We start from the raw sequence: 26,809 nt of genomic DNA on the forward strand, positions 1-26,809 counted from the left end.
GTGGCAGCCTCTCCCTCTCAGCTGCAGAATGTTGAATGACTGTGTTAAGTGTGTGGCAGTATGGTGAAATGTGTGTTATATAAACTTGAGGTAGTAATGACTTGTAAAGGTATGGGTACAGGTTATATGGTGAGTTGACTTGATGCCTGAGATCATTCTTCTGTCCTGCTGTGTAGGAAGAAAAACTTTCCCTCAAGTAATGCTCAGATAAAGATCTTCCATCGTTTTATTTTACTAATGCTTATCTGTGTTGAATATATAGAAGGGCTTACTTTTTCATAATAATGTCTCTTCTGTGTTGTTAGGTCCTGTGAAAAGATGAATGTCGTCAAAGACAACAAAGACCTGGCCTGTTTCTACACCACCAAACACTCCTGGAGGGGAAAGTAAGACCCACAACTTTTTTCTTTTTTTTTTAATTTAGCCTCACTGATAGATTTCAGGGCTAGTAGCATTGTGTACTTCCTGTCTTCTTTGTATCAGTTTACAAGGCAACATTAACCTTAACTTGTCTCTTCATCACCTTTTAAAAGAGGTTTGGGGAAAATCTTGAATTCCTGACTCAGTACTTCCATTGTGTTGACTTCCTTATCTCAAACAAGGATGGAAGGTCTGCTTTGCACTGATCAGCAGCTGTGTGACCAGTGTAGTTTGTAGAGCTGCACTGTCTCCTAAAATGTAACCCAAAGAAACAGATATTGACAGTGAACACCACACAGAACTAGTCTTAAGCACAATGACGTGTGAAAAGCTCCTTCACCCAAGGGCACAGATATTATTACCTCTCCTTTGTCTAATATTTCCATAAAAGGTTCAGTAGGTGGCAGGCTACCTTTTACATGAGTGGTAGTCAGGTGATTAGACTGTTGCTATACACTCTGTATTACTTATATCTTAAATATGGATAAGACAACATCCTTACATTAGTACAATACAGTACTGATAAAATATCAATACACTGATTAGTTGTGACAAGATACACACATTCAGCAGCATTTCAGCCAAAGTTGATATGATGTCTTTCATGTATATTATCTTCCTCAGAAAGATTACAACATTGACATTTTTTGCATAGTGAGTAATGACAGACGAGTTTAAGATTTATCTGATTTTCCTCCCTCAACTGAAATATTTTCTGAATGTGCCCAGAACTTGACAGTTGCATTTCTGCAACTGTCAAGTAGAGCTGTTCCCAAATTGTCCTTATTTTTATGTGATGCGAGATGTTAGCATAAAAATAGATGTAAACTGGTACAGTATATTACAGTAGAATGAGGCCAACATACTGCAACAGTGATGTAAATGTATGTCTGAAGTCAATATAGTCCTAAAACTAGATGGGACTTTATGTTTCTAGTTGGTGGCCCTCACAGTTAATATAATGGATTAGCTCCAGTTTGAGCGGTGAGGCAGTGGGATCACATTACCAATACCTGCTTTCTAAATGTCTTTGTCCCATTAAGCCCTGCCATTGACTTAGGTAACTTAAGCAGGGCTGCTGAGCATTAGCCATCATCAGAGCTTCATCCTGCTAATGCTTCCTGAGGTGTCCAGCAGGGACGAGTGTTGATGTGTGTGTGATGGACAGGAGAGACTGATGCCTCATTCAGAAAGGAGCAGTAAACCCTCATCTGTGGTTTATCTGATTTAGTCAGCATATGTCAGCTGACCTGGTTCTGTGACCCTCCTCCTGACAGGGGTTGAAGAAGGGTTGGACACTGTTGGGCTTTGGTAGACAGGCGTCCCTGTCAGTTATTGAAGCTTAATTTATTGAAGTTAACATTCAAAGGTAATTTAACTGATTCTCTGGGGATAGAGAGAGAGAGGGAGACAGAGGCAGAAAGACAATAAAGCATAGGACAACATGAGCAAGTGTGCACAGAAAAATGAAAATGAAACTGTATTTGGTGCATGTGTAATGTAATTCTCTGGTTTATCACTGAAGTTGAGGACATAAGTATACAAATGCTGACATGCTGAAATTTTTGACAGCAGTCTCATATGAGTGGGTCAAATGCAAGTCAGTGGATCTGCGTCATTTACACGTCTGCTATATGAAAAGGGTTCAAGTACTGCAGAGCTTCAGTAGACAGAATAAAACAGAAAGAGAAGGTGTTCTGTGAGGAGATCCTCTTTCAGCTTGTTTCACACCAACCTCAGATATTGTGGGATCCTTTTGTCTTCAGTAGGTAGTAAATTATGAAACCGAATTGTCCAAGTTGACAATTTAATCTTAGAAAAAAAAAAAGAAAAAAAAATTCTGTCACAGTGGAACACTAACATACTAGTTAGCCAGAGCTAAATGTACCAGGTTTTTCCTGATAGTTTAATTAGTGTTTTTCCTGATAGATAAACCTGTCTGAGGAAGCAACAGCATCATTTCAGAGTTAAACAGTTACTGTGCCACAGATGACAGGAGCACAGCTGCTCACTATGAATACAGAACATGTTCCCAAAAGCAAGCTTTAATTAAACTTATCTGTGATTAGCATGCTATTAATTTTATTTTATTTTATTTTTTACCATATATAAAAAGCACTTTTAACATGTGAATTATAGGTGTGAAGCATGGTAGACAATATTCAGCATCACCTCTGTGCAGGATATTTTACTCTTATTTCAAGTGCAGATATTTACAAAAAAGGCCCACTTATATTCATTAAAATGCAAGTAGTAGTAAATTTGACACATTTATTCAAACATTATTTGTGTCCAGTTTTTAATAAATTGGACTAATCTGCAGATTTGTCAGGGGACAGAGAGATTATCAGTCATCTGTTCAGCAGGGAGTTAAAGGGATTTTTTTTCTATAAAGCCAGGACAATGTGGTGTGGCATCTTGGTTTCCCCTATTTTCTGTCTGGTTTCCTTTTTACATGTCTAAAACAAGTGTTTCTGCGTGTCCCAGTTTGAATGGTGACATAATCTAATTTGTGAAAATCGCTTGGTGTTGATCTTTTGCCCAAGAAGTGTTTCTGCAAGAGTTACATTTGCAGTAGACCTAAAATGTCATAGTGTGTGTCCAGCTTTGGTGTTAAAGCTGCATTTTTCCTCTCTCTGTGCTCATGATCATGTTTAATTCAAGTCTTGTGACTCTGGTTTGTAGAGTATATTAGATTTGTCTGTGTATGTCCTCTTAATGAAGGAAATTTCCAGTTTTCTGTGTCCTTTAAGGGTTTTGCTTTTGTTTGGTTTTGTGTTGCCAAGTGCAACATTCCTCTACTCTTTTTCAGAGCATGACGATGCAAATAACAGTCTCCTTTGAATCTTCTTTGAATATCTTTATATGACTGTATGTTGCTCCTTGAACAATAAGGAAGCTCTGAGTTGTGCTGTAGCTATCTTTTGTATTCAGTTGTTCCCTTCTTTGTACAGCGTGAATGTTTCACCATTGTCTGCATCTGTGAAATCCAGTGTTTGTTGAGTCTTGTTTAGAGGATTATGTAGTGTTAGGGCTAGATTTGTATGTAGTCATACAAATCTGTCTTCTTTTGTTTAAAGAGGAAAGGCAGTTGGTTTGCTCAAATACGGGAAGTTGCTTAATATGCTACATTATGAAACCTTGGAAGTGTAAGGAAAAGTGTTAGAGACATGCCTTACAGTATGACTGAATGAAGAATAACCTGTTACTTATCACAGATTGTATGTATGTTTATAAACGGTGCCTGTAAAGTGTGTTTATAGTGTGCTCTTTCCCCCTCATATATTTATTTTATGGAAGAGTAAAAGGACCAATGCTGACTAAATCAGATGTTTTTAACAATTTGGTACAAATTATGTATTCATTACATTACTGCTGACTGCTTTACAATGCATACCAGAGTGATTAGATTTTTGTGAATGTTCTCCTACTACATTCATTTCAGTTCTGCATGTCTGTAAATCAACATGAACATCATGTCTGTTCTTGTCAAACAAACTGAATAATATTAGAGATTAGCTATTAGAAATTGAATTTACTATGATGATGATTTACTTCTCTGCACTGTGATTTTTATATCTTTGTATGAATGCAAATCTTAACCACAGCAGCACAAGTTGTAAAATGATCCACAGTGATGTTATGTGATTTGTAGATAAGTCAAAGCATGCAAGAACATTGGCATGGTTATTTAAATTCCTGGGTTCATCTCATATTGTAAATGATATTCTAATTTACTGTCACTTTAATCATAACTCATCCCTTCTTTGTATATGCAGATATCCCTTTATGTTAGCTTTCATGGCTGTAGACAAAGGTCCAGCTGCTCCTCTGTACTTACCACTGTATTACTTGGTTATCAAGTTGTCTAGAGAGTGCACTGCTTCTCATATTGCAATTGGCACGCTTCAATAAGACAACCAGTCTCTTTTTAGCAGTCTCTCTGGTTATCTCTCAGAGGAATGTCATCCATGATCATCTTTACATTATTATGCATGCTTTTATATGCAAAGACAGAGCCAGAAATGGGTTGCTCACCCAGTCCTCTTCATATACATTCGGCACACTTGTTAGAAATGATCACTGTAGTGACTGTCTTTGCCCTTAAGCATTTGATGTTGTCACGAAGAAAGAGACAGTAAAAATGAAACATCTTGCATTAGCCTCACAAACACACCAGGGAGGGGTGGATATTGTCTGTGTACCAATATAGAATTGGGGAAACAAATCAGCCCACTGTGAATGAATAATTAACTAGGTTTGTGCTGACACCCAAGTTAAGTCAGCCACTTAGCACCAAGGTCAAAACGTATACAGAGACAGCACCCTGAGATCAGGACAGAGTTGTGTTCTCATACTTAGTGACATAACAGTGGAGAGGAAACCTCAGTCTGAAGAGAGGTTGTTAGAACAGAGAATACTCCTGCAGGCTTTCTAACAGGGAAGGTGGCAAAAAATGACATGACATTTGTATAATTATGAGGAAGGAAGGAGACTGACTGATATTCCACTTTGGCCTCGCCTCAGGCTTCTGCATGTCCTGTCTGTTTGTGTTAATCATGCACTCCGTACACAAGCACAAATGCATTATGTGGAAGTAACCTCTGAATTTGACTTTCTTTTACTCTGCTTAGTGATAGGACTAGCTGAGTAAATGCTAACATCACCAAACCTTTTAAATGTTATCCATGCCCAATGAGGATGTACAAGAAAAAAAGGAGCCAAGTCAGCATGTTAAGTGTGCAGTGGAGGTGCTAACAGAACATGTTGTGCAAAGATGAACATAACCCTCCGATGACCTATTGTCAAATTAAAGACCAGGCAGAATGTTATGAACTGTGTAAAAAATGGCAAATGGAACCGTTTCCAAATCACATGGCAGTCAACCACATGTGGACATGCCTGCATACTCATGTACACACACACGTACACACAAATTCAGGGAATGTAACGAGCAGGAAGATTGGCAAAATATAATTTCTCACTTCCTTCCTACTATGTGAGAAAGCCCCAGTCTCATCACAGTTCAGAGGAATAAGTGTTCGTTGTTTCAGTGTCAGAGAGTGAGTCATTACAAATCTGCTAATATACACGTCTACATTGAGTGGCACCAGCAAGAAAGGCTTCACTTTCACTCCAGCTCACTGGGTAGCCATTGCAGCTTTAAAAGTGGCAGTTTGTAATCTTCTCTTATCATCTTTTCATCCTGTTTGTGCATCATCTCAGACATTGGCTCATAAAATGTCTGGAAACTGACATAATGTACACCTCAGTGGGCGACATCATCAGATAAGTGACCTCCAGTGATGTCACCTGTCCTTGACTCATCATCACCCCAGAGAGGGCCAAAGGGGGGTTGCAAATGAACCTACTCGTCTTACGCCATCTGTCAGATGTAACAGAGTTTTATTCATGTGATGAGATATATTTGGCACTGAAAAATCTCAAGATCACAGGTTTAATCGAGTGATGTTCAGAGATTTCAGCGCTAACTGGCTCTGCATTGTTCACATTTAAAAATCTGCCACACCTTCACCCATTTTCCCATATTCATCGCTAATGTTATGCCACTTGCTATGTTGTTGTGGGTGATGGTTCCATGTACAGTTGGTGATGGGTATGCTGTGTTTCTGACTCATCCCTATCTCTGTGTTCCAGGTACAAAAGAGTCTTCTCAGTGGGGACGCATGGCATTACCACTTACAACCCTACCACGCTAGAAGTAACAAATCAGGTCAGTATGTACACAGCCTGTTGAAGAGGAACTCCAGTGCCATTCAGGAACTACTTCTTTGCTTGTGGGATGTCCTGTTCTTTTGCTCAGCCTTTAAATATGCTAAGCTCTCAACACTTCAGTTAATGTGCAACAGCATGTCTACACACTGATTAGAAGATGAAATATGTCTTAATCAATACCCACTAAACATGAAACCTCATTCACTTACCCCCTCAGGAAAATGGCTAAACAGAAAGTGGCAGCATGGTTATTTAAAAAAATAACAACACTGAATGCTGTTAATCTACATTGGTAACACTTTACTTTAAGCTGCCCTATTCAGCCTTATTTGCAGTATATAAGCATTAAATAAATGGTTTATAACACCCTATAATGTATGTGTGTGTGTGTGTGTGTGTGTGTGTGTGTGTATAATGTGTAATTAACTTGTAACTTTACCAATGTATTTATCTCTTGTGTTGTTGTCTGTGTTGGTCAGTGGCCTTATGGAGACATCTGTGGCATCGGTCCAGTAGGAAAAGGTCAGGGAACAGAGTTCAACCTCACATTCCGCAAAGGCAGCGGCAAGAAGTCGGAGACGCTCAAGTTCTCAACAGAGCACCGGACAGAGCTGCTCACAGAAGCACTGGTGAGGAGAAACACTCACAGCTTGTACCACTTCACCACCATCATTCAGAATGACTAAACAGACTACATGCACACATTTCATAGAATCTCAGGGGTGGTGTTTGATGCGTCATGGCTGCATATTTTGCTGTGTTGTTAAAAAGAAATTTGCAGCAAATTCAGTTAATGTACAAAGTACTGTCTGGGAATGCAGTGCTTGCAAATCACAGGCCTGTTAGTGTTCATCACGGATGTGATTCAGCGGTTAGTTAGTTTGTTGTTGTGAAGAAATAAGGTCATTATGCTGAGGTGTTTCAAAACCACCAACAAGGAACGGTATTTCCCCATAGAACCAATTAAATGTAGCTGTAATTTTGCAGTGAAGATGTAATGTTTATAAGAGTTACACCTCAACAATTAGTACCCGTGTAAGATGGCACAATCATGTCATATCTTTCCCTTTTTCTTATTCACAGAGATTCAGAACAGAGTTTTCAGAAGGAAAGATAACTGGCAGGGTAAGTACTAAGATCTACAAAAATGAAAATGACAATAAAAATACAAGTTATCAGTTTGAGTATATGTGGTGGCATGTAATGAAAGATCTCTCAAAACTTGTGCTGTCCGACAGCGTTACAACTGCTACAAGCACCACTGGAGTGACACACGAAAGCCTGTGAGTTTAGAGGTGACACCAGGCGGCATCGACCAGATTGACCCCCACACTAACCGGGTGGTGTGTTCGTATGACTATCGGAATGTAGAGGGCTTCGTTGAGGTTTCTGATTACCAGGGAGGATTCTGCATCCTTTATGGTGGCTTCAGCAGGCTGGTATGCATTTATGAAGTTTGTGTCTATGTGTCTGTGTCTGTGCTTATGGTTCAGTGCGTCTGTTATGTGCTGTCTTTAAGATTTCCTTTCCCTCTCTTGTTCCGTTGCCTCCTTTTCTCAGCATCTGTTTGCCTCAGAGCACCGGGATGAAATCATCCGCAGTGCCATAGAGCATGCTGGGAACTTCATTGGCATCACCCTACGGCTGAGGAAGGAAGCTCTGACCTATGAGGGTTTTGTTACAGACAGGTTGGGGAAGTACTCCTCAGACGAGAGCATCACTTCACTGGCTGAGTTTGTGGTGCAGAAGATCACCCCTCGCCACCCGGTCAGAACCCTCTGCTTCTTCTTGTTCTTGTCAGTGCAGGATGGTCACAGTTTTGTCCAGAGACAAAACAGGAGTCACTTCAGAGATTATTAAGGCTCTTCTTGAAAAATGTGCAGTAATTTGATTTGCTTGTTTGATATGAGACCTGATTTTCTACTGCAAGACAGGTATTGATCTTTTCATCGAGCACTGATACTTCTCTTTTTGCTGCACATCTGACTCAATCATAGTGAGTTTGATGAGTTGGATGTTAATGACATTCATTAGCAACAGAATGCTAACTGCCTACTTCTGCTTTTAATTTCTATATATTATCTCTGTATAGTGTATTGTATCAGTTTTGTTGGTATTATTACTGATCTTTGTGCTTTCTGTTGATTTCTTGTAGGAGCCTGTTAAGCGCATCCTGGCATTGACAGAGACATGTCTAGTGGAGAGAGACCCAGCTTCATACAACATAGTCACCATCAAACCCTTTGGAGAAGTGAGCACTCAGAAACTTAAATGACATCAAGTCATTAAAATTTTAGGCTGCAACATTAATACTCAGAACCTTTTTGTTCTGTCTAGTTGTTCTCCTGTGAAGATAAATGTTAACTGAATTGCCTGTCTTTGTTTCATTATGTATGAACTGCATCACTGAAACTTAACAGCTTGGATGAAAGCTCTTGAGTCTGATATGCGTGAACTCTCCCCTCCGCCTGTCTTTTTCACACTCTTGTCCTCTGTCTCATCCCCCCTCAGGTATTTGCTCTCATCTGTGACGTAGACAACCCTCAGGTGTTTACAGTGGAATTCCATCAGAGGGCAGATCAGGAAGTTCTCCTCCACAGAAAGGTATAGACATAACGCATACACCTTTCTTTATATACGTGGTGACAGTGCAGCCCCTATGGGTTTGTTAAATGTGGTTTTGACCTCACTCATTTGTTTACATGATTTGCTTGTGTACATGCATCTGCGGCATGACCTTAATTCTCTCCTGTTATTGTGCACACCATCAGTGCTCCCCTCCACTGATCATTGTAATGCATTTAGCTAAGTCTGTTTTTATGTGTGTCTGTAGGGACTCCCTGTTAGCCAGCCTACTTGATGGAGTCCGTGCATCAGGCAACAGGGACGTGTGCGTCAAGATGGCCCCCACGCAGCGAGGGCAACGGTGGGGCTTACTGAGCATGCCCGTGGATGAGGAGGTGGAGAGTTTGCATCTCAAATTCCTGGCAGCACCTCCTAGTGAGTCAAAGCCTTTCATCTCATGATAAATTCATAAAGATTTGCTGATTTAATACCATATGTTCATATTGTTTAGACGTAGATCTGACTGTGGATTGACATCAAGTTTTGACATTAATGGTCCCCGGAGGATACATTTTAATGTCTTTGGTGACCCCTTAACTTTTAACCCACCAGCCACCATTAGGTTGAAATTCATTTTGTCCAATATACTGGTTTATGACCAAATACTAGTAAAATTTCCATCAGCCTTAGCTGTACTGTGTGTTTAATCTTAGTAAGCAAATGATAGCATGCTAATATGCTAAACTAACATGGTAGTCAGCATATTAGCACATTAATTATGATCATGCTGGCATGCTAACATTAGCTTGCTAAGATTTTTCAAAAAATAGAATTACCCGGCAACCTCTGAAAAACCTACGTTTATAATCAGTACTTACCCCTGATCTGAATGTATTTCCAGAATTCTCAAAGATTCTTCTAATTATCTATATTTAAAATATGCCATCTATTACAAAGAAATGTATCTGTTCTTTTTGTACTATACCCCCACCATATTAACAAGTTCTTGATGAAAATATAAAATATTGGAAAGGAACTTCAATATATATGTTTTTGTTTTGGTTCACAGTGAACCAACTGTGCAAAGAGATTTGTTATTTCTGGTAACCAGATGAAGTGCTACTTTTGTTGTGCAACAGTGTGAATATTTTTTCATCAAAATGGTCAGATGAATCTTTGAGGATTTTGGAAATTCCTTCCATATGGCAGTAAGTTTTGTTATATGACCAGACTTCTCCTCCTTTTTTTCCCAACATTTTTTTTTCTTTCCTCCAAATTAAGAGCAGAGTCACTATCATGGCTGTAGAATTCCAGGTTATATATTCTTTTATTAAATTGTTCCATCCCTCCTTCCTTTGCTCAGATGGAAACTTTGCAGATGCAGTGTTCAGATTCAATGCCAACATATCCTACAGTGGAGTGCTGCATGCAGTAACCCAAGATGTGAGTGTGTTCACCTCTTGCGTGATTTATGTCTATCCATCTGTCCAGGCAGGATTCACACAGATTTCCCCCATCTTCACCACTCTCTCTCTGTTTCTCTTCAGGGTCTTTTCTCTGAGAACAAAGAAAAGCTCATCAACAACGCCATCCTGGCTCTGTTATCCCAGGAGGCTGAGCTGCCTGCTCTTAATGCTGAGCTAGAGAGCCATTTCCAGGCCATCCGACGCTTGGTGGCCTCCAAGGCTGGCTTCCAGGCTTTCACTCAGCTGCCTAAGTAAGGGTGCAGCAAATACTCTGCTTTACCTTCTTGCTTTATTTCTTCAAAGTCTACTTTTGTTGAGCTGCTGGTAACAGGCATGCTCTGTCATTCCAAGGTCTGGTCAAGGGTCTGGACTCACAGATGCAACGTAAATATGAATCCATACATCTCAGTCTGCCCTTTGTCTGTCTGTATTTCTTATCCTTCTTGTTCTTTTCCAGAGTCCTTTCTTAGCTGTCAGTTCGATCAGCCCTCTCTTCTTTTATCTTTGTTCTGCTTTCATCTCAGGCCTTTTAGACAGGCACTTCAGAGGGGAGGTTATGTCACTTCACTCTATTCAGTCGAGCTGTCTGCCTCGATTTGTCTTGACCTTCCACTCTCGCCATCTCATCCTCTTTACTTTTATGCCTCCATTTCTCTCCCAGTATCTGCTCTGGTCATTCTGTCCTTTACATTTCTGTAAATCACGTATATTCAAGAAACTTGTAATCTTTCCGGGTCACTGAGATGTATGAGAGGAACTGTATTTACTGTTTATACCTTATTCCTGTGAAGCAAATAAGCCAGAATTGGTGTTCCTGAAAGATTCATTGTTGCACTAGCTTGGTGTCTCCTTCTCACAGATCACTATAAATACATGAACTGTTTATTTTTGCTTTAAGGAAACCCTCTTTGATAGGTGCTACCCACAGTAGTTCAGTAAGAAATGTGACAGCTGATGAGCAAAAGAAACAACAAGCCACTTCTCAAACAATGAATTCTTTGTGTATCCAACCCCAGACCTCTTTAAATAAAACAGTGTTTGTATCTTTTATATTCTATAGTATCTCTGTTTTTTATGTTCCTCACCTTTTTCAGTACCTGGACCATGTAGTAGTGTTACTAAATTTGTGAATGGATGTTTGTGTGTTCCAGGTTTAGGGAAAAGTTGGGAGTAAAGACGGTAAAAGCTTTAAAAAGGAATAACAACGGTGTGACACATGCTGCTATAGACATGCTCTGTGCCCTTATGTGTGTAAGTATTACCTAAATATCTGGACATCAATCAAATTAACAGACATCGAAATATATCAGTTGATTGACACCTTTCTTGTTGTACAGCTGAATCCTTTTCTTTCATCTTTCCTTCCAGCCAATGCACGATGACTATGACCTGAGGCAGGAGCAGCTGAACAAGGCCTCTCTGCTGTCATCTAAGAAGTTCCTGGAAAACCTCCTTGAAAAATTTATCACTAATGTGGTACATTTCATTTTTTTATGTTTCACCCTAAGCTCAGGCTAATTAGGAAACTTAGAACTTGACATGTTTTTAAAAAGTTTTTTCCCCCAGTTTTATTTCTCATTCTCATGCTTTTTTCCAGGACCATGGAACAGGAGCTTTGGTCATCAGCTCGTTACTGGACTTCTTGACATTTGCCCTCTGCGCCCCCTACAGTGAAACCACTGAGGGACAGCAGTTTGACATGCTGCTGGAGATGGTTGCATCCAATGGACGCACGTTGTTCAAACTCTTCCAGGTAGCTGACTTGACATTCTGTTGATATAAATTCACTAGATGCTTGTGTACTGAAATGTAACACTCTTATCTTTAGCATCCCTCCATGGCAATAGTGAAGGGAGCTGGGCTGGTGATGAAGGCCATTATTGAGGTAAGCCTTTTCATAGGTGTTCCACAATGTGAATTGGACTGTTGTTAGTGTTCATAATTTATGATGATAGTAAAACTGTTTTGTTTTAGGAGGGAGATAAGGAAATAGCCACTAAGATGCAGGAGCTGGCCTTGAGCGAAGGGGCTCTCCCAAGGCATCTGCACACATCTTTGTTCACCATCAGCACTGACCAGAGGATGCTCACCAACAGGTCCACGTTCAATAAATAAACACACACACACACACACACACACATATACACACACACACACACACACACACACACACACACACACACACACACACACACACACACACAATAATTTAGTGATTTGGATTTGTTGGTTCCAGCTGCCAGTGGATTCTCTCTAATAACAGTTTTACTCATCCTGAGAAACAATAATTGCATGTAACAGCAGGAAAAGCTTAAGTTGTAACAGTAGACAAACAGGAAGGTGTGTTTTCCGACAAATAAGTCAATGGCCCAGGTGCTTACATCAGATGTTTCTTTATCAGGCAACTGAGTCGTCACCTGGTGGGACTGTGGACAGCAGAGAACCCTGTTGCCATGAACCTCCTGAAGAGGATACTGGTAAGCCTCTAAATCAGCTCACCTAACACTTTTAAACAAATATTTGATGCTTGTCCAATACTTGTGGCAGAAGCTATTAGTATAATGATGGCGATACAAAGTACTCCAGGATGTGAGCCAATGCTTTTTCTCTGGCAGCTGACACACCCTGTTTAAGTCTTACTCATGTGCTCCTCTCTCGCTGTGCTCTTTAGCCAACAGGCCTGCTGGCTTACCTGGACAGTCCCGACCCAGTCCCAGAGAAAGATGTGGACAGGATGCACATCCGTGACAACTTGAAAATTGCCACGGTATCCAGACAAACACACCACATTTTTGTGCTTTTTTGCAGAGTGAACAAAATGCCCCATAAGGAATTTGCCTTCTTTTAAATATATCTGTTGCTTTCTGTTTTTTTTTTTTGTTTTTTTTTCCTTACAGGACCAGCTGAACCGAAACAAGGTGCCTGAGTGGCAGCGGTTAGCAGGCAAAGCAGCCAAAGAGGTGGAAAAGTTTGCCAAGGAGAAGGCCGATCTTGTGCTGATGCACTGGAGAGATAAGATGGGCATAGCACAGAAGGAGGTGAGGATTTGTTTTCCTTTACAAGGGGACAAAAGGGCTGATTTACCTCTCAGATAAGCTGCTGCTGCTGCTACTGCTGCTACTGCTCTGGGTCTCTGAACTGTTGCTCCCCCTGCTGATGCTGAACAGTGCTGCAGAATCCAGAAACAAACTCAATAACACACTTTTCAGTTGCTGCTGTTATTTTGCATGGTAAGCGGTGCCAGCTCTGATGCTGCCTGACCTTGTGGAGACAGTGTATGTCAAGATGCAATCACATTTGATTTTTGTGTGCCACGCATATTTACTGTTCAAACAGCATGAGCAGCTTTTCATGTACAGACATTTTCTATTTAGGTATGACAAAGTTTTCCATTACAGGTATATTTTGTCTGTGTGTGAGTCTATTGTTGTGGTGAATGTAACCAAAGTGTTGAAGACTGTGTGGGCGTGTGAGGTTGACTGTGTGTCAGCTGAATTGTGTTGTAAAACGTTAGACCACTGCTGCCTGCTCTCTGGCTTTTCAAGAAAGTCAAATCTACTTTCAAACGAACCTCAACTCAAAACCTTTTTCACACGAATGTCACTGGGCTCCCTTTTCTTTTTCTACACTCTTTGTGTTGAATCACTCAAAATGGCTGAAGCTGATCCACTGTGTATTTTGATTGGCTTGCTTTCACAGAATATCCCCTAATTACATCCATTATTTTATGTTTGTGCCACATGCTCCCTGTATATTTGGTGTTAGCAACAGTTTTGAAAAAATACATAAATCTAGTGGATTGTCAGCTAGTAAATCTTCAGTATTGATAGTCAAGTAACCTGTGATCCTTTGTTACGATTCTTCTCTGTTTGATCAGAAGAACAATAATCTCTCTGTGTTGTCTCTGCCCTACCCTCCCCTTGTCTTGTGTGGTATCTCTGCTGTCAAACAATGCAGCAGGACAGAAATAACCTGGTAAGTAGGACTGACCAATGGGATCCATGCTGTTTTCTTTCCATATTCTTTCTCTTGACCAAAACATTTTTCCATCTTCATGTGACATATTGAGTGTGTTTTTTAATTCAACCAGGCGATGACCTGCTATCATCTGCCAGGAATTTCCACATCTTCAAATAGATGCAGAAAAGAATATTACACAATAGATGATAAAAGTATAGATTTGAACATGTCTCTTCTTGTCCTGCTGTCAATAGAGGACATGTAGACATAGTAGTTGGTGTCAATAAATAATGACCACATTCAGTTTGAGACATGAGTATAATTACCATAAAAAGTAGGGCCTTTGCCAAACAGCCTGTGCTGGCATCTGCAACAGTGTCTTACCATCTAAGATCTATCTTTTGATTATGCAGGAAATTTGCTGTATTGCTTTATGGTAAGCAATGAGAAAAAAGTTAAACTTGCAAAGCAGTAGGTTATACACAACAGTTCTGGGGCCTAATGAGCAACATCCTCAACAAAAAGCAACAGATTTATGGGAATTGTGCTCCTAAATTTTAAAAGCAGAAAGAGCAGAGACATGTCTCGCCCAGCAAGAATCATAAAACGCACCCAATTTCAAGATCCCATCTTGGTTCTTTTGTTTCATTAACTTATTTTCTGTGTTGGTGTAGTGTTGACATTGTTTTGGGGTGTCACATTTTTTTGTCTTGTTCTAATATCTGACTTTGTCTGTTCTCAAAAACATTTTTGTCACATTTTTTGTCACACTCATGCCATTTTATTTCTGGTGTTCTTGTCTGTGTAAAATGTTGGTCATGTTGTCGCCATTTTAACTCCTCTCTCTATGCCATAAGCTGAAAAAGGACAAATATTGAAATATGCTATGAATGATGAGACACTGACATGGATCCTCAAAGTTTTGTGTCTTTGGTTTGTTTTCAGAACCCAAACCAAAAGCCTGTCATCCTGAGGAAAAGACGGCAGAGAATAAAGATTGAAGCCAACTGGGAGCTCTTCTACTACAGGTATAACATGCCCCCCCATGACAGAGCTATGCTGACATCATTGTCTAGTTACTGTCCTAACTTGTTTTTCTGTGTTGTCAAGATTCCAGCTCGACCATGCGCGGTCCAACCTCATCTGGAACTTGAAGACGAGGGAGGAGCTGCGGGACGCTCTGGAGGGGGAGATGCGCGCCTTCAGCGTGGACCGTGAGCTCGGCAATGCCACCGTCATCTCCTGGAACCACCAGGAGTTTGAGGTTTGTGTACTGTAAACATCAGTATGTGTGATTCACACTGAAGTGTTATGCTGGAGTAGTATATCATGATACTTCTGTGAGTCCCTCTAAGAAAGACAGGGTTTTTTTCTAAAACTAATACAAATGCAATACATACATGTTCTTATTTGCAGGTGAAATATGAGTGCCTTTCAGATGAGATAAAGATTGGGGATTATTATCTGCGCCTGCTGCTTGAGGAAGATGAAAATGAAGAATCGAGTGCCATCAAGAGATCGTAAGACTATGATACAACAACAAAACCAGCTGCACTAATATTATCATTATGAATCTGAGATGATTTAGGTTATTTCTCCTTTTTCACTTAGATATGAGTTCTTCAATGAGCTCTACCATCGCTTTCTGCTTACACCCAAAGTCACGATGAAGTGCCTGTGTCTGCAGGCACTCGCCATAGTCTACGGCAAGTGCTTCGAGGAAATCGGCCCCTTCACAGACACAAAATACATTGTGGGCATGCTAGGACCGAGTGAGTACAGTCAAACTGTCACTGCAAGTGTTTACATAGTACAATGATTAATTCTAAAATCTAAACTATGGCTCTGTGGTTACAGTGTACGGACAAACTGGAAAGAGACAGACTCATTCTCTTCCTCAACAAACTCATTCTCAACAAGGTAAGCTAATAAAATCCTTTGGCATTGCATCAGTTAACTCGCGTCTTTCGCTGTATCTTCAGTAATAATGAATTTTTTATTCTGTAGAAAAATGTAAAGGAGGTGATGGACTCAAATGGAGTGCGTATCTTGGTGGACCTGCTGACCTTGGCTCATCTGCACACCAGCAGAGCTACTGTGCCTCTACAGGTAACAACATGCTGCTGTAGATTTGAATTATAATTTATGAAAAGATTGGTTCCATTGAATTGATCAATCCTGCGTGACACGAAATGCCTGAGTATCTTTTAATTAATCTGTCTGGAGTGTCAAACAGAGGTGTTGTTCATTTCCACAGAGCAACGTGCTAGAGGCAGCACCAGACATGAAGAGGGAGAGTGAGAAAGAGTGGTACTTTGGTAACGCAGACAAAGAAAGAAGAGGACCTTTCAGTTTTGAGGAGGTATGTGATCATCTTCAAAGTCCCACACTAAGGAAACTCAACTCAAACAAAGTGCTGCTAACAGTACCTTATCAAAATGTAATAAAACAGAAATAAAATTGTTTGTACTTCATACAAATGAAACACTTTTCCAGTTTGACCAGTTTGACCAATTTGACGTTATCTAGAGGAGACATCTTGAGAAATGAATGTGTTATCCCAGTTATTGCTGTGTTATTTTAATTTAATTTAATTTTTGAGGTTTATTTTTGTGTGTTTTCTTTCTTAATTAATGTTGATTTTTTTTAACTTTATTTCTCAGTAACTATCCCTGCTTAAATTTGTATAATGTTTTTTACTTTTCCTTCTCTAGATGCAGGAGTTTTGGAGCACAGGCGTCCTGACGGCAAAGACACGCTGCTGGGCTCAGGGGATGGACGGTTGGCGCCCCCTGCAGGCCATTCCCCAGCTAAAATGGTGCCTCCTGGCCACGGGGCAGGCAGTGATGAACGAGTCTGACCTGGCCACGCTAATCCTTAACATGCTCATCACCATGTGCTCCTATTACCCTAGCAGGTGGGGACCACACATCATGTCTGTAGTTGTGGTTGTGTGTTTCTGTGCAGAAAATGGTGCCTGTTTTGCAAATTTATGCGTTGTATATTATAATTCTTGTTCTTTGTTGTACTGTAAATTTTATTTTGAGCAGCAAATTATCTGATTATAACATGCCCGTTAATTTACTTTTTACTCAGGGACCAAGACAATGCCATCATCCGTCCTTTACCTAAAATCAAGAGGATGATCAGTGACAATGCTTGTCTCCCACACATTGTCCAGGTAATTGCACAATTTGAATCTGATATTTGTGTCCTTAAAATTGTCTTATCTTCTCTAGTGAATTGCTGAATTGATGTGATGGTCCTCTGTTGTTTTTCTTTGTCATTTTCCAGTTGCTGTTGACCTTTGACCCCATCCTGGTGGAAAAGGTTGCCAATGTTCTGTACCTGGTGATGCAGGACAACCCCAATCTGCAGCGCCTTTACTTAACTGGGGTCTTCTTCTTCATTATGATGTACACAGGCTCCAACGTGCTTCCTGTAGCGAGGTGAAGACACACGACAAACAGCTGACACATAAACATTTTGTACCAACATCCTAACATGCCAAAATCATTTCCAGACTAATGATGATTATTTAACTAGCTTTTAATGGCTATGAACCCACAAGAGATTGATATCACAAAATATACTACTATATATATCTTTGCATTACACAGGAGTAATACTCCTAATTTGTTACAACTGCTAGCCCCGGTCCATGTTTTTATCACTTTATTGTAATTTTGTGTATGCTCTCAGTCAAGCGCCACCAATCCCTCTGATGCAATTCGGGGACTGAAACCTATATAACCTGGGCCAACTGTTCTGTCGAAGTTCAGTTCAGCTTATTGCACCTCTCTGGTGCCGGCTATTAATAAATGTAATCACTGAATGACCTCGCAGAAACTAGTATTACATTATTTATTAGGCAATTATAAATTGTTAGTGGTACAACTACAAAGGACAATGGCCCATCGAACCTAAAGAGGACTCTCGCCTACCCAGCTGGAGCCAATCGTGAACTGGGGATCACACCTCCAAATTAGCATACTACTGGAAAAGGTTACACAGAGGGGATGAATAAAATATAAGATAAACAAATAAAATCTGCCCATCCATTATCTATACTGCTTATCCATTAATGATTAAACAAATAAAATATAAGACAAATTAACAAATTATTCTCTTTCTTTATGAGCTGTCTCTTGATAAATTGTTATGGCACCAGTGAAGGATCAAAGTGTCAGCTATTTTCTTATTTTTGGCATAACCCTGAATGTAATTGTGAACGTGTGTGCTTTTGATAATGACGGCTGAGTTCTTGTGGTTCCAGGTTCCTGAAGTACACTCACTTGAAGCAAGCCTTCAAATCAGAGGAGGTAAAGTTGGTTTATTTGAGATTCTTAAATAGACTGTATCATACAAATCTATACTTCTTTTGACAATGATCTTGGCCTGTTTCCCTCTCCACAGTCTAAGGGTCAGGACATAGTGCAGCGTAGTGTTTTAGGACCGGTGCTGCCTGAGGCAATGGTGTGTTATTTGGAGAACTATGAGGCTGAGCGCTTCTCTGAGATATTCCTTGGGGAATTTGATACACCTGAGGCCATTTGGAGCAGCGAGATGAGGTAGGCAATAGTCTTCATTGTGTTTAAGTAATCTACCTTTAATACAGAGATATTTAGAAGTGTAGCAATGAAAGCCATCGCCTGGTTTAGAGGGATTTTTATAGTTTCTGTTTTAACTCTGTTTCAGGCGCATGATGATTGAGAAGATTGCAGCTCATGTAGCTGACTTCAGCCCCAGGCTGCAGAGCAACACACGGGCCCTCTACCAGTACTGCCCTATCCCCGTGATCAGCTTCCCTCAGCTGGACAACGAGCTCTTCTGCAACATCTACTACCTCAGACATCTGTGTGACACCACCCGCTTCCCCAACTGGCCAATTCGAGATGCTGTATGTCTGTTTCTTCTCCTTATTTATCCAAGTTGTTCTTCTCTTCAATGTCCTGCACTGCATTTCTAAGAAAGGGTTCATTGACATTGTGATACACCACCAATACCCCTACAGGTAAAACTGCTAAAAGACACTCTTGAAGCCTGGAAGAGGGAAGTGGAGAAGAAGCCTCCCTCCATGTCTGTAGATGATGCCTATGAAGTCCTCAACCTCCCCAAAGGACAGGGGCAGTAAGTGGCCTTTGATTTGTTATTATTTCTCCTAAATTCTTAATCTTTTTTTCAGCATTTTACAATATTGAATAAGTTAGTAGAACCATAGAAATGTGTATTTTTCAAGTAATAACGGACTTCATAAAACAAAATTCTGATCAAATTCAGTTAACATAGAATTTAGATTTTTTACCTGTAAAATAGATCTCGTAAGTGCATAATTAAGTGTGATTGTGTTACTGTCATTAAATGCGCCCTTGTATGTGGCAACTTTTCTTCAGGCACGAGGAGAGTAAAATTAGGAAAGCTTACTTCAGACTGGCACAGAAGTACCATCCTGACAAGAACCCAGAGGGCAGGGTGTGTATTACAGTCATTACTGAGCTAGTACGTGTGTTAAGGATTTAAAATATCCTCATATACGGTTTCAACTTGTTTTTTTCTCAGGACATGTTTGAGAAAGTCAACAAAGCCTATGAGTTCCTCTGCACAAAGTCTGCCCGAATCCTGGATGGCCCTGACCCAGAAAACATCATCCTCATCCTTAAAGCTCAGAGCATCCTGTTCAACCGACACAAACAAGGTGTGCAGACAGATTTCATTTCTGCTGCTGTTCTTTCTACCTATTATTCATCTGGATGTGTGTTGGTTGTTAGAGATTTTTAACTAATACTCCAATCACTTCTCTGACTGAACAGAACTGGAACCCTACAAATACGCCGGTTACCCCATGCTTATCAAAACAATCACCATGGAGACAGAGGATGAGCAGCTCTTCTCTAAAACCTCCCCTCTCCTCCCGGCTGCTGCTGAACTGGCCTTCCACACAGTCAACTGCTCTGCTCTTAATGCAGAGGAGCTGCGCCGCGAGAATGGAATCGAGGTATATATACACACACATCAACGACTGAAGTATCAACCAGCCAAAATGAAACATTATAGCTGTCTGATGTGGGAAACTTGTTGTTTTTATTTCATCAGGTGTTGTTGGAGGCTCTTTCACGGTGCGTTGCCGTATTAACTGCATCCAGCAAGCCTGATGACATGGCCGTGCAGGTAAAATAATTACAAAACACTGATTCACCTGTAGTCACTGCTCTCCAATGAGTATTGTACTGCTTGAAATGGTTTCTTAAACACTTTCTTAACATTTTAATGTGCCACAGGTGTGCGGGCACATCTGCAAGTGCTACAGTGTAGCAGCACAGTTTGAGGAATGCAGGGAAAAGATCATTGAACTGCCCAATATCATTAGGGACCTCTGCCATATCTTGTTCTATGGAAAGGTAAAGATTCTTAACAGTCTTCTTTTTTTGGTAAAACATTTTCAAAAGCTACTCTGTATAGTATTTTTCAACACCAATGATTCATATTCTCTCCTTTGCCCCAGGGTCTCCCAAAGACTGCAGCACTGGCAGTACAGTGTGTCAGCTCCTTTGCAATAGATTTCTTCCTACAGACCCATCTGTACCACGCTGGTGTGCTTTGGCACCTGCTCGTCCACCTCTTCAACTACGATTACACTCTGGAGGAGAGCGGTGTGCAGGCCAGCCAGGACACAAACCAGCAGGAGGTTGCAAACAGCTTGGCCAAGCTCAGCCTGGTGGCTCTCAGCCGTCTGGGAGGCTATGTTCAGACGCCACACACCCCAGAGGGTAATAATCCTGTTTCAGAGACCAATGGAATTGAGGGCACACCTCCTGAGAACCCCACCATCCGCAAGAGCTTAGCAGCCATGTTAACACCATACATCTCAAGGAAGCTGGGAACAGGATCTCCTGCTGAGGTCAGTTAAACGTGTGAAAGAGAAGGGGTGTCACAAAGCATTTACTTACATAGACAGCCACAACAGACTGAGTTCTACATCCTTTTATACTGCATTTAGGTCTTGAAGCTCCTGAATAGTAACTCAGAGAACCCGTACCTGATCTGGAACAACGGAACACGAGCCGAGCTGCTGGAGTTCCTGGAGGGTCAACAGGAGGGAAACATCAAGAGGGTAGGAAAGACTTGTATCCTTTTTTCCAAACTTAATTTATTTAATCTCCAAACAAGTAATATGAAACAATTGGTTTAATGAACTTCAGTTTAGATGTCGAATAAATGTGAACAAGAACAGATAAAAAATAAAGGAGAAAAGAGTTATTAAGCATCCTCTCTCTGGTCTCTTCACAGGGAGAAAACGATAAAAGCTTTGGTGCAGAGTTTGTGTTCAGTGATCACAGCAAAGAGCTGATAGTTGGGGAGATATTTGTGCGGGTCTACAATGAGCAGCCATCTTTTCCACTTGAGGTGAGTAAAACAACCATATTTGATCTGTGACTCCATTCTTATGGGATTTTCCCAAGCTATAATGTTGTTTTACCATCTCTGTTTTTAGTATCCCAAAGCATTTGCAGCCAGTCTGCTGGACTATGTAGGATCCCAGGCCCAGTACCTCCACACTCTACTGGCTATGAGTCAGAGTAACAAGGTGGAGTCCCAACAGCACGCTGAGAGGCTCCGCTTTGCTGAGATGGCTTTAGAGGCTCTTCGCAATGTCATCAAGAACAACCCTGGTGAGATATAACATTTCCTCTAGTTCTTGATGCAGTCAAAAGGTCGATGTACGCAACATGTTGCTTTTCTAAACACTGTTTGTATAATTTCAGGTTCAGAGTCCGAGTGCATCGGTCACTTCAAGCTGCTCTTCTCTTTGTTGCGGGTTCATGGAGCTGGCAGAGTGCAGCAGTTGGTGCTGGAGGTACAGCTAAACATCATAATGATCTCATAAATTAACATCTTTGATTCCTAAAGTCCCTACATTTCAATCGTACTGGTTTCTTCTGCAGGTCGTGAATACAGTGACATCGAACCAAGAATGTGTGAGCAACATTGCTGAGTCTCTGGTGTTGTCCAACCTTCTGTTGTTGCTGCACTCGCTCCCCTCCAGTAAGAAGAGACACAAAACACAACTCCCTGTCCTATGATTGGTATTTCTTCTTTTTCTATACTCAATCTAGTCTAGTGTCTTTGGACTAAAACACTTCTTTGCATCCTTTAGGCAGGCAAATGGTGTTGGAAACCCTGTATGCACTGACTTCTAACACAAAGATAGTCAAAGAGGCGATGGCCAAAGGTCAGTGTAATTTTACGATTTATCTGCTCCATATTTAAGTGAAATTTGAATGTTCAGATGATCATGTTATTCTGTTTGCCACCCAGGTGCCCTGATATACTTGCTGGACCTCTTCTGTAACTGCACACACCCCCAGGTTCGCACACAGACTGCAGAGCTCTTCTCCAAAATGACCTCAGACAAGCTGGTTGGGCCAAAGGTCAGTCCGAACAGAGAAAAAGAATAAATTAAAAAACAGACTATTCATACATCAGAGTGCACTGTTGTGTAGCCGTATCTGCCTGATCATTTTCATCATTTACTCTCCACCAGGTGCGTCTGACTCTGATGCGTTTCCTTCCTGGTGTGTTCATGGACGCCATGCGAGACAACGCAGAGGCAGCAGTGCACATATTCGAGGGAACACACGAAAACCCTGAACTCATCTGGAACGACAGCTCAAGGGAGAAAGTGTCCACCACTGTCCGGGAGATGATGCTTGAGTATGATATAAATAATTTAATAATAATAATATTTTGCTGATAGCCACTTGAGTTGGTTTGAAATAGATAAGAATTCTAGTTTTCTCATATAATACAACTAATTACTTTAAATCTTTGTCAGGCACTTTAAACAGCAGAAGGATAATCCTGATGTGAACTGGAAAGTAAGTGCAAAAATGCATTGTTGCATTATAACAGTAGTTTGTTGTGTGCATGATTTAATGTGACAATAAATTCTTGGTTTGTGTGCACAGTTGCCTGAGGACTTCACAGTGGCTTATGGAGCAGGACAGGGTGAACTTGAAGTTGGTGGAGTCTTCTTGCGTATCTTCATTGCTCAGCCAGGCTGGGTTCTGCGCAAGCCTCGCGAGTTCCTGGTGTCTCTCCTGGAGACTCTGACTGAGCTGTTGGAGAAGAACAACCCCAATGTGAGCAGTTTCACTGAGAAATGGAAACAAAGTACCTTATCTTTTACTGTTTACTTACAGCTCTTACTATGGTCTACAGGGTGAGGCCCTGGAGACGGTTACCACGGCAGCAGTATGTCTGTTCAGCACACAGAGCGGGCTGGCTGACCAGGTCCCTCCTCTGGGTCACCTGCCTCGCATCCTGGCGGCGCTTAACCACAAGAACAACGCCATACCCAAGAGCTCCATCCGCCTCATCCACGTGCTATCAGACAATGAGGTGAGGGGTAAAAGTATATAGATAACAGTAAAACTTTATTTTACAGATCACATATTTTCTAGCTAATTTCTCTGACAGTTTCTCACAGTTTCCTAAAAGCTGGTATTAAGCTGTCAGTTACAGGGATATTTAAAAAAATAAAATCCCAGGTTTCATTTTCACCTTCTTACAACATGATACATCAACTAGAGCTGTTTTGTTGTGTGTAGCTGTGTGTACGCTCCATGGCTTCTCTGGAAACTATTGGTCCACTAATGGCTGGGATGAAAGTTCGGGCAGACATGGCTGGATTGGCTTGTGAAGCTCTCAATCGCATGTTCCAGAAGGAGCAGACAGAACTGGTAGCTCAGGTAAAAATGTCACCATTGTTGTATTTTCCTACACCATGTTTGATGGCCTTGCAGCCTAACTAATACTGCATGTTGTCAACAAACTGAACAGGCTCTAAGAGTGGAGCTGGTTCCGTACCTCCTGAGGTTACTGGAAGGAATTGGCCTGGAGACATTAGACAACCCCTCAGCTACCAAGGCCCAGATAGTAAAGGCTCTCAAGTCCATGACTCGCAGTCTGCAGTATGGTGAACAGGTATGAAAGAATTATCAATCAAAACCCTTGAATGATCAGTACTGTTGTTAATTTTGTTACATTGTGTGGGTTAATCATCTCAGTTGAAAATCTGTGCTGATCACTGCTTCACAGGTGAATGAAATTCTTGCGAGGTCCTCAGTGTGGAGTGCATTCAAAGACCAGAAACATGATCTGTTCATCTCAGAGTCTCAGACTGCAGGCTACCTGACAGGTAAATTTCTATGAACTTCACCTACTATTTAACACTACTGACAGTTTCTTAACAAGCAAAGCCTTTGGCATATTTTCTGAGTGCTTCCAAGGTAAGTTTTATGTGTCTTTCTCTGAGCTGTTGTTCAATCTTATCGCTTTGCTTGATTCTAAAAACCACCTTGTGGCTGACTCCTCACTTGTGCTTAAACCCAGCAACCCTTTTTCTCTCCACGTCCTATAACTTCCTGGCTCTGCTCTTCCCTTCCTCGTTGTCCTCCATATTTCCTCCTCAGGGGTATCCACTCCTTCTCTCCTGGCCGCCAGCAGCCCACTGCGAGGTGGGCTCTAGACTCCTGAGTTGGGCCCTCACAGCCCTCCTCTCTCTTGCTCTGATGCAGGTAGACTTGACCTCACTCCTAATGATCATTCCTTGCCTCTTAACCGCCATCTTTGACCCCCTCCACTTAATTTTTCCATTTCCACCTTTCCATCTTTACAGCGCTGGGAACATTGTCATACCACCTTCATCAACCAAATCTCTGTCACACTCCAGTTTCAGGAAATAACAAAAATGCAATTGAAAGTTGAAAATTAGGGCTTGGCCTTGACTTTTAGGCATGAATGTGATTACTGTCCCATGTGATATGATATTTGGGAAAGGCCAAGGAATCTGTAGGGCAATAAAAGAGTATTGTTTTCAATTTCAAAACAAAAGTTGAAGAAATAAAAAATGGTGGCATTATGTCGCCAGCAATGGGCAAAAAAAGAAAACTTTAAAACCACAATTATTGGGCCAAGGTAGGAACATTGCAGTCACTGTAGTGATCATCCCTCCATACATCCAGTAGCTGATGTCCTGTAGTTTAGTACATCACTGTAACTCACCATTAGTGCTCCAGATAACCTCATAAGTCACACCTGCACTGTATCTTATCTGCCTCTCTGTCACCTGTAGGTCCGGGAGTAGCAGGTTACCTTACAGCAGGAACTGGCACCACAGTAATGCCCAGCGTCCCACCCCCCGTGGACAACGACATCGGAGACCAAGGCTGAGGGACACACACACAGTCACGCTCAGGCACCCAGACTGCCCTGCAGCTTCACAGCTGCAGCTCAGAGAGGGACTGTCCAGTTCCCCAGACGAGGGGACGGGGAGAGAGAGGAAGACAGGAAGAGAACGGGCCGTCATCAACTGTCACCAAAATCTCTCCGACACCTCCTCCAGTATCACTCTCCTCTCCCCTTAACAAATGGCACTCAAGTCTTCATAAACACTTTGAAATTGTTTTAACGGATGACCACATTTGTTTTGTTTCTGAGCTACTTTTCTTGTTTCTTCCAACAACACAAAAGAGTTTACTTTTTGTATGGATATATTTTTTACTCTAGATCTTTTTTTTCATGAGAAAGACATTGGAGGACTGAGGCTTATTATAGGAATATTGTCTCTTCTCCATGATCTTATTCCTCTTTGTCATATCCCAGTTGGCTGCATTTACCCCGAAATCCTGAGGGTGGCCTCATTTGTGACTCATCTGTGCAGAGGACCCATCCACCTCCTACATTAATTTGTCATTTACTACTCTATATAATGGATTCTCACTTGGAAAAGAAAAAAATGTTAAAAAATGAAATCAGAAAATGGATGTGTATGATTTCTCTGCCCTGTTTCCTGATAAGAAAATGTCACATGAACCCTCACACTGATGCTGCCCTCTTGTCTGGTTTGGTTGACACAGATCTGCTCTCATAATGTCCAGCCTCTTATTCCTAAACTCTTACTTCATACTTCATTCTGCTTTCTCTTTGAAGACTTCTCTTTATGCCTCACATTTTTAAAGTAATTCTCCTTCTCCCCCAGAATGCAAAAAGCACTAGAATATTTATAAGTGAATAATAACCACCGGAAATGAGCTTCTGCTAAGATGTGACGAATGACGTTGACTCTTGATTATGAATCTATGTGAAAGACTAGTGCAATTTGTGAAATGTTCAATGTAATATTACGTATATAAACTTTCTATATTGAATGTACATTAAAAAAAATAAATCAGTCGCACTTGTACATAAAATTTTAAGAATAAAAGGGAATCCACAGTGTTGTTCTTTTGTATTTACATTTTTGTTGCTGAAGTAACAGATTTTAACAGTTTAAACTGTTTATCGTCCAAACAAGTAGAGACTCAAAATTATTCTGTCTTTGCCAAAGAAGAAAATTAACGCATGTATTTTTGAGTGATGTAAATTAAGTTTTGTTTGGAATATTCATGCTGAGCCAAGTTATCACATCATAATCATCATCATTTACTATGTACCTGCAAGTCTAAAACATGGCTGTCACAGAGTATTTTTTCTATTAAGTTTAAGGTTTTACTGAATTTTAGCATTTTAGCAACTCAGTAAATATACATTTTTACTACTAAAATCGAATAAATCCTTAGAAGTACGTAGAATACTTAGAAGTATTTTAATTTTATTCCTGA

The 26,809-nt window shown here is 40.8% G+C and overlaps 1 protein-coding gene across 1 annotated transcript; it reads left to right on the plus strand.

The window, feature by feature from the left end:
- The first annotated feature begins 305 nt into the window (after nucleotides 1-305).
- On the plus strand, nucleotides 306-26,428 carry LOC108900009 (dnaJ homolog subfamily C member 13). Its single transcript, XM_018700791.2, is given in 56 exon segments — nucleotides 306-386; nucleotides 6,079-6,154; nucleotides 6,636-6,785; nucleotides 7,240-7,281; nucleotides 7,395-7,595; nucleotides 7,717-7,923; nucleotides 8,312-8,407; nucleotides 8,668-8,721; nucleotides 8,723-8,760; nucleotides 8,990-9,156; nucleotides 10,085-10,164; nucleotides 10,269-10,438; nucleotides 11,339-11,438; nucleotides 11,556-11,663; nucleotides 11,785-11,940; nucleotides 12,016-12,072; nucleotides 12,162-12,283; nucleotides 12,589-12,664; nucleotides 12,859-12,954; nucleotides 13,085-13,225; nucleotides 14,145-14,162; nucleotides 15,093-15,175; nucleotides 15,258-15,411; nucleotides 15,564-15,667; nucleotides 15,759-15,936; nucleotides 16,005-16,067; nucleotides 16,155-16,256; nucleotides 16,405-16,509; nucleotides 16,862-17,064; nucleotides 17,244-17,328; nucleotides 17,442-17,596; nucleotides 18,424-18,469; nucleotides 18,564-18,718; nucleotides 18,846-19,047; nucleotides 19,162-19,277; nucleotides 19,541-19,619; nucleotides 19,707-19,842; nucleotides 19,958-20,142; nucleotides 20,241-20,315; nucleotides 20,426-20,545; nucleotides 20,650-21,045; nucleotides 21,145-21,258; nucleotides 21,435-21,551; nucleotides 21,640-21,817; nucleotides 21,911-22,002; nucleotides 22,091-22,190; nucleotides 22,303-22,377; nucleotides 22,464-22,576; nucleotides 22,690-22,859; nucleotides 22,981-23,023; nucleotides 23,114-23,287; nucleotides 23,367-23,546; nucleotides 23,756-23,896; nucleotides 23,988-24,131; nucleotides 24,246-24,345; nucleotides 25,282-26,428. Coding segments are annotated over 56 exon segments (6,804 nt in total). The 5' UTR covers nucleotides 306-318; the 3' UTR covers nucleotides 25,380-26,428.
- Nucleotides 26,429-26,809: the final 381 nt, after the last annotated feature.

Source organism: Lates calcarifer, linkage group LG24, assembly GCF_001640805.2.
Source record: "Lates calcarifer isolate ASB-BC8 linkage group LG24, TLL_Latcal_v3, whole genome shotgun sequence".
Classification (NCBI taxonomy): Eukaryota; Metazoa; Chordata; class Actinopteri; family Centropomidae; genus Lates; species Lates calcarifer.